General features: G+C 56.1%; 1 protein-coding gene across 1 annotated transcript in view; it reads left to right on the top strand.

Annotated features, from left to right (window-relative positions):
* The window catches only part of NGB (neuroglobin), a 3,559-nt gene extending 102 nt beyond the window's left edge, over positions 1-3,457 (top strand). The window contains exons 2-4 of the mRNA XM_009319502.1: positions 331-442; positions 2,028-2,147; positions 3,311-3,457. Of these exons, the coding sequence (XP_009317777.1) occupies positions 331-442; positions 2,028-2,147; positions 3,311-3,457 (379 nt within the window). The remainder of the gene's footprint in view (positions 1-330; positions 443-2,027; positions 2,148-3,310) is intronic.
* The last annotated feature ends 4,614 nt before the right edge of the window (positions 3,458-8,071 follow it).

Genomic DNA, 8,071 nt, shown 5'->3' with positions numbered 1-8,071 from the left:
ACAACAACCAAGACTTTGGGGAGAAGGGCCAGGCTGGGAGGAACTCCAGCGAGCTGGGACCAGTCCTCAGGTGCCATAAACATGTATCTGAGAGCTGGGGCTGTGGGCTAGGGAAACAGACTTTCTTGACTATAGGTAACGTGGATTGCCCCAAACTAAGACTCTTCAGAACTTCTGGGTCCTTTACAGCCGGGGAGGGATCAGTAGGTGGGAAGGGAGGCAGAGGGGTGACTGCGGGTGTGCTGCTGATGGGGTTTTTCCTGGGGTGAGCAGGACTCTAAATAAAGCTGAGGAAGTGAGAAGATGGGGGTTTCTTTCTTGCTGTTGCAGGTTGTTTGACTTGGACCCTGACCTGTTGCCCCTTTTCCAGTACAACTGCAAGCAGTTTGCCAGCCCTCAGGAGTGCCTCTCTGCTCCTGAGTTCCTGGATCACATCAGGAAGGTGAGAGAGGGCCTGTGGCATGGCCGCAGCACAGCCTCTGTGGAGGAGGAGGAAGTCCTTAGGCAATGGCTTGGGACTGTGGGGTGTCTGACTGGGGAACGCTTGGGAAGTCTCCTCCTGAGATGGTAACTGCAGGGGGTTACTCATGCTAGCAGAACATGCAATTGTCAGGACAAAGTGCCCTACAACAGTGGGAAGGGGATGAGGATGCAGGTTGTGGTGGGTAAGAAGCACCATGCTGATCTCCATGCCTTCATCTGAGAGTGGATTGCCTCTTGTGAAAGTTGGAAGCCCCCTTTTTCTGTCATGGAAGTGCCTCAGTGAGCTCACTTCTGTCCAGACAAGGACCAAAGCCCTCTGCTTGGCCACATGCTGACCAGGAGGTGGCACATAGCTGGGCAGTGGGCCAGGCTCCCGTGGACACACTACTGTGGAGAGGCTGTTGGTGTGGCTGCAGAGCCAGAAGGCCCACAGCATCTCTTGGATAGCCTCTGCAGGAGTGCTGCGGTACACATTCGCCTCCACCCAAAACAGGGAAAGGACCAATGCTGATGTCATACGGAGGAGCTCATGCATGGACAGAATTACACCCGGTGCAGCAGAGACCCTTTGCTGAGCCCTGAAGAGCGGCCATGCCGGGGCAGAGCACAGCCTTGGCTTGCAGATGCCTTCATAAACAGTCTGGCTCCATCTTTAAACCAGTTTGGTGCCTCACTTGCCTGTCTTTAGTCCTCGCAAGAGGCTGTTTCAGGACTGCACTCCTCTGATAGCTGCAAGCTTTTTGTTATTTTCCAGCCTCTGTTTATTGGCAAAGTTAAGTCCATTTTTACTTCTGCTGTTATTGCCTTGAGCTGAAATAGCTCTTTGCTCTTGTTGGAGATAATTTCCCTGTTGAAATTATAGAGCACAATTCTATCACCTCTTGGCTTTGCCAGGCTAACCATGCCCTGGCTTTAATCTCTTCTTCTAATTTGGTGTGTCTGTTCCCTTCATCCCTCATTAACCCTGCTCTGTCCTGTTTCCATTTAACTCTTCATGTTCCTGGGAGACCACGGTGGTACGTGCTTTGCCAGACCAGGTCTCTTGGCTGTACTATTCACCCCATCTCCTCAAAATACCTTGGCTGATCTTAGAATTGGAGTTGCCTTATTCACAATTGCACCATCTTGGCAATTTCTAGTTGGAAACTCTAGTCCTGGCAACTTCCAGGGCTCCCCTGCAGTTGTCCTGGAGTCCTAAGAGCTGTAATGACTGCATCAGCATTAGATCTTAGCCCATAACTGCTCTGCTATAGGGCTGTTTTACTCCCTCTGGGACAGGGAGGTCAGCAATGCTGCTTGCTGTGGCACCTCTGGCAGTGTCCCATGGAAGGATGTGGTGTGTGCTGCTGCAGTATGCCTCACTGATGTGACACACATCAGTGTGTAGAGGATCGCAGTAGAGGAAAGGAAAGCTCAGAGGGCATCTGCTGGGCTGGGAGGTGGTCAGGCTGAGAAGGGTGAAATAGAAGGATCAGACTCTTTGTTTCTCTGGGAGGGCAGTAGAGCCTTGCTGTTAATGTCATTCTGCCTCTGTGCTCCTGCAGGTGATGCTGGTGATCGATGCTGCTGTGAGCCACCTGGAGAACTTGTCCTGCCTGGAGGACTATCTCTGCAACCTCGGCAAGAAGCACCAGGCAGTCGGTGTGAAGGTCGAGTCTTTCTCGGTGAGGCGTCCTCTCTTGTCCCGCTGTGGCTGTGTTTGTGCAGCCCTGCCTGCAGCCCTCAGCTGTCCGCGTCCCTCTGCGCCCACCTGCTGGGTTCAGCTGGCTGGAGAGAAAACTGGTGGCTCAGGGCAGCCCCCAAGCTGCTGATAGCTGCATAGTGATGTTGGCTCGATCAGGGAAACCCTTGAGCTCCCCTCATTTTCTGCCCTCCCCCAGTAAGCCCAGGGAGAAAGTACAGAGGGGAGCAAGGCATTTCCCCCGTTTGAAGAGGACCATGGTTTGGGGCCCCGCAGTCTCTCCTGTGACACAGGGCTGCAGGCTCAGCCTTTGCCCTGGGCCCTCGATCTCTGCATCAAATGCCCTGGGCAAACCTCACCGCACCTGGGAAAGGGAGCATCCACCTTTCTCTATGTCTGCACTGGGATGGGGTTGCTGCACCTCAGCCCCTGCTTCCTCCATGGCAGTAAGACAGGAGCATCCTCCATATTAAACCCTTGCTTACTCCTCTCCTGCCATCAAGCACGGATGGAAATGCTGGATAATGCAGCGGGGAAGGGCAGGTTGAATGAAAGGTTTCTAACCAACATATGGCTTCCTCCTGATTCTGCTAGCTTTGGTCCTCTTCAGAGGTAGCAGAGCACTACCCTTTGCTTGGGGTAGTGATCCTCACCAGCCCTGCGCTCAGTGTGTGGGTCCTCCTGGATGGTGTTGCTTGCAGCTTCGTGACGAGCAGTGCCCTGTGGAGAGGCCTGAGAGGCAGCAAGGCAGGCCCTGAGCATCCAGCCTGGGGTCTGACCCACTCTCCTTCCATCAGGGCATCTGCTGCTATGCCAGGGGACGGGGCTGGCTACCCGCATCTGGGAGCCTGAGACAATGGACATGTACCTCTCCCCTGGTGTTACATGTGCGATGTCAATCCTTGCTCCCTGCCTGCACTCCCCACTCACGTGGGGTGTGGGGTAAGGGCCAGCATAGGGCAGAGGAAGGGGATGGTGTGGGCTGGCTCTGGGTCACCTCTGAGCAGCTAGGGATGGGGTGGCCTGGCCGGTGGAGGAGGAGCAGCCGCCTTACAATGGGAGAAGTCCGAAAAGGTGGTGAAGTGAGAGAAAGGGCTGCGTGTCATCGCCCAGTGCTGAGCTTGATGCCTTGTGTTTGGTTTGCAGACTGTCGGCGAGTCCTTGCTGTATATGCTGGAGAGATGCCTTGGTACTGCCTTCAGCCCAGATGTGCGGGAGGCTTGGAGCAAACTCTACGGTGCTGTGGTGAAAGCCATGCGACGCGGCTGGGAGACCCTCCCAGAAGGAGACTAGATCCTGCCAGCCATCCCCATCCCTGACCACACAGCGGTCCTGGGCAGGGGGAGCGCTCACGCTGCGCTCTCTGCCTCTCTCCACCTCTGTCTTTCTCTGTGCACCAGCCCATCGCTGTCTCCTCTAGTCATGCGTGCTTCAGGGCTCTCCCAGTGATTCTTCCTTGCTTCAACACGACCACACCTCTGCCTTTGCTAAGGACTGGCAGGGTACGTCTCTGCAGCAAAGCCTAGGAGTGCCGCAGCACAGGTACACTGCCCTGCCCCAAGTTCCTTCAGGCTAGCTGGAGTGCCAACACCCATGTACCTATTCTGGTTTTTAGCTGGCTTGTCTTCCCTCCTCTTGCTACCCACCCTAGTTAGATGGCAGCTAGTGTAGGCCTCTTGGGCTTATTTACCATGCTCAAGACCTGCCGGGTCTGGCACTGCTCGCTTCTCCCATGCTGCTGTACCCGGTTCAGCTGTGGCACTGGCGGATTTGGCTCCCTCCAGGGGCAGGGGCAGCAGAGATGAGAGCTGGCCGTGCTGTGCCGCCATCCTCCCTAAACCTTGCAGGGAGCTCTTCCTTCTCTCCCTTCATCCACGTGTCACTACTGGATGGTTAATCCTGGTGCTCTCTTCTGCCTTGCTTCTCCCCTGAATGGCATCCGTGACTTTTCCTCGTGTCAGGTTGGCCACAACTCAGTGTGTTTCCTAGGGATGCTTTCAAGCAGTGTGGTCATGTTAATCCCGAGGTGAGGCTGCTTTTAGGAGGTCTGGGCTGCCAGCTGAAAGGCTTTGTGTTGGTTTGGCCGGTTGGTTTAACCTCAGAGCTAGCTGAAATGCAGCAGCAGTGATGGCCTTTTACTGCTTTGTGTTAAGGAGAATAAAGTAAATACAAGGAAAAGATGTCTTAAAATAAAAATGAAGGTTGCAATCATGTCATGGCAACAGCTTCCAGAAATCATTCTGGCTATTGGCCAGAGGAAGCATAGCTGGAATTTCTCTGCTGATGCTGTCAGGACCTGGAGCACTTCCCAGCTGCACACAGTGCCCATCTGCAGAGCTCCTCACCCTTTAGTAATCCCTCCCAGCCATACTTGAGACACAGTTGCTTTGGAGCAGAGCGAGGCACCCAGTTAGGTGCGTGCAGCAGTGCTGTGTCAAGACAGGAGTGAGAAGACAGCATCTGCCAGAAGAAATCCCAGGAAATGGCTGAGAGGCAGTACCTGAGGGCTCTGGGGGGAGCTGAACTTGAGCACTTTGAAGAAGAGTTCATCTTTATGGGGAAGTTGCTGTGGGACAGGCAGAACCATGTTTCCAGCCATCACTAGCCCCAGGACAAGTATGCAGTTAGAGGCAGTGCCCTTTTTTGCTGCTCCTTCAGGGCAGGGGGAGCCCAGCGTCGAGGGCTGAGATGGTCCTGTTCTTGTAGAGACACGTTCCTCCTATACTCAGATGTCCTCCACTCTGGGGCAGGAGAGGGCTGCCCGCTCCTCACAGCTGCAACTGAGGTCTCCCAGCCCCATGCCATGGAGGGGATGATGGTGTGCCCTGTGAGATGGGGTCCTGCTTCCCTGCCACCAGGCCTGGTGGTGGCTGTGGGCTTCCAGCAAGCAAGGAGCCCTCCAGCTGTGTTTGGGAGGGGAGCTGAGGCGTGTTGTGGACAGGCAGTGAACATGCCCATGTAGGATGCTCGCTGTCCTCCACGTGGTACCAGGCTCTGCTCCTGCAGTCCTACGGCGTGGTGTTGTGCATCCTGGCCCATGGCATTCTCTGTCAGCTGGGTCGGATAAGGTCCTCCCCATTCTCATGCTAGGCAGTGAGGGATGGAGGAGCTGGGGCCAGGGGGAGGCGCTAGCTGTGATGGCATGGTATGGGGCAGGAGGGTTTGGGAATGGGGACGTCCTCTTTTCAACCCTGTTCTGGGGCATCAGCCTTCATCATCACTGGTGGGGGGGACCTTCTGGCTCTGTGTGACAAGTAGGCAGCTGTGTGATGGGTGGGGTGCGGGTGTTACTGCCCCAAACCATCCCTGCTCCCTCTAGCTTTCCAAGCTCCTTGACTTCTCCTATTCTGTACCACGTTTTGTGTAACTCCAAGAGAACTGAAGTAGTCTCTGTGCCTCTTATACCCAGCTGCACCGTTTAATAAAGAACAACAGTGAGTCTCGGCCCTTTTTGCTGCCTTATGTTTATTTTAATATAAAAGGCCCAAGCAAGCCAAAAAAAAAGGATGATAGAGAGGGGTTTACTGGTTTCTTGATAGCTCTAGCTTTGGAGATAGTAGTCACTGGGAGCACTTGTGTAGTCCAGCTTGACTGACATGAGAAGGCATCCAGCACCAAATGTCTGTTGGGAGCTTTTGTGCACTGTAATTGAATGGGTGAGCAGCAGAGGGACTAGCAAAGCCGTCCTGCTGCTGATTGCTCATTACCCTTCAAATTTAATGATCTCTAATGGAATAAGAGTTTTAAGCAACCAGCCTAAAAATCCCTTTTCTGTTGTTCAGCTGATGCTTTCGTTCTTTGCGATAGCATCGGCTCACCTGCTGCTGGTCACCCACTGCTGGTTGCCTGCAGCAGCAGGGCACGGCCTTGCAGCGAAGTCCTGCCCAGTTCCATGCAGCATCTACCCTGCCAGCTGGACTGTGGAGCCGCCCCAGCAGCCCTGCCCCAGGGAGCAACCGGTGGGGACGCAGGAGGTCCTGTCTCCCCCTTCCTGGGGCATGTTCTAGCTTTGACACGGTGGGTTTCCAGCCCTGGGAGAGTTGGGCATTTAGCACTGAAGAAGGATGGTCCCTAAAGCGGGCAAGCCAGCTTGGGGTTTGTAGTAGCATCTCCTGAGGGCCGGAAATCCCAGTCCTACCACAGGAGAGCATGGTGAGCATCCTGGGAAAGCCGCACTGCTCTGCCTTTGGCGACATTTAGGATGGGGCTTGTTCTGCAGGGCCATGTGTGATGGACTGGCAAAGGGCAAGGAGGGCAGCAGAGATCTGAATGCAAAGAAATCCTCCCTGTGGTTCATTGCTAAAATAAATTTTCCAGTTCTTCCTGGCCTGGAGCACAGCTGCCAGCCTCAGGACTGGCAGTGGGAGCCCAACTCCTGTTGGGAAGGGCCACCGCGGCACCCCCCAGCAGTAGCCCCATCTTTGACTCCCTGCACCAGCACAGAGGTTTGCCACGGGTCCCACAAACCGCCCCTTTGCCTTGGCTGTTGCCCGGCGGGGGTGCTCCCGGCACTGCCCGCTGCCAGCCGGCGCCATGGGAGACGCCATGCAATTGCTTGGCCCTGGCCATGAGGGCCTTCTGTATGTGCAGGCTGTAATCAGGCCGAGCAGGTTTCTGAGGGCCGGAGCGGCGGAGGCACAGCATGACGAGGCTTGCAGAACCTTGTTGGGCTGTGATGAGCTTCCCCAGCGTGAGGGCCGGGAGAGCTGCGAGCCGGGGGGGCAATTACAGCCCTCGCTCACAGCCAGGGCTCCTGCCTCAGCAAGGCCCTGCATTTAGTCCCATTTACCACTAATTACGAACCGTGGGGGGCCTCTGTGGGGGTGTGTGATGAGGGGAGTTTTTCACACAAAGGGAAGCCCTCCTTGTGCCCCCTGCCTCATGCTGTAAGCCAGGCTGGCCAGGCAGGGCTCACCCCAGGGGACCTGTGGAGGGGTCAGCAGGAGGGACCTGCTGAAACCAGAGGCAAATTATTCAGGTAGGAATTTGGGTATAAAGAGTGTGTTTTGGGAGGGAAGAGGGGAACAAAAGAGTGCTGTCTGCTCAAAACCTAGAGAAAGGCTCCCAAAACAGTGTTCGCCTCCTTTCCCAGGACTTGCTGGTGGGCAGTTCAGCTTTGGCAAAATCTGCTCCATCCTCAGATGAGATGGATCCCCCTGCTGCCCCTGCTCCTTGCTGTGGTCCCAGAGGAGCTGCAGGCCACCCTCCTGCTCCCTCCAGGCAGTGTGTGCCCCCTTGATGGTGTCTGGAGCCAGCCCTGCCTGCAGGGCGAACACTGGCAGAGGGGCAGGGGAGGTACATGCCTGCCCCGGGGCTGCACTCTGTCCCATGTTGGGGATGGTGCCAAGGGCTGTGCCAGCCTTTCCGAGGAGACATGGCGGGGTGTTCCCCCGCTCCCATGCCTTTGCTGCTTCTGCCCACCTGCTGGGCTTTGCTTTTGTGGGGACCGTGGTGGGCAGCAAGGTGCCTGGACGTGGGGATGTGTTTGAGTGGTCTACCACTGAAGCCTCTGCAGGACACGTCCAGGAAGGGTCAAAAGCAGACCGCAGGGGGGGAAAGGGGCTGGGGACTTTTGCAGGCTCCAGTGGCAAGGGCCCCCCCCTCTCCTGGCACCAGGCAGGACGCACCGGAGTGACGACACCAGGCAGCGGCTGGGTGAAGTCATTTTATTCAAGGCACGGTCATAGCAATAAAACACGAGAAGGTACAGACCTCTGGCACATTCCTACAGCGGGGCAGCCAAGGGCAATCGGACCAGCAGCCCGAGCTCCCAAGGACGCGGTGCCGCTCGCAGGCACTTGCTTCCACCCAGAGAGAGGCCACCAGCATCCCCCCGCTCCGGCTGGGGCTGTCCCCGAAGCGGGCAGTAAGGGCAGCGGCTGAGCTGTGGGCAGGCCCTAGGGCACC

This window comes from Pygoscelis adeliae, unplaced genomic scaffold (assembly GCF_000699105.1).
Source record: "Pygoscelis adeliae isolate BGI_AS28 unplaced genomic scaffold, ASM69910v1 Scaffold71, whole genome shotgun sequence".
Classification (NCBI taxonomy): Eukaryota; Metazoa; Chordata; class Aves; order Sphenisciformes; family Spheniscidae; genus Pygoscelis; species Pygoscelis adeliae.
The sequence above is the reverse complement of the archived record's forward strand: the minus strand, read 5'-3'. Positions and strand labels throughout refer to the sequence as shown.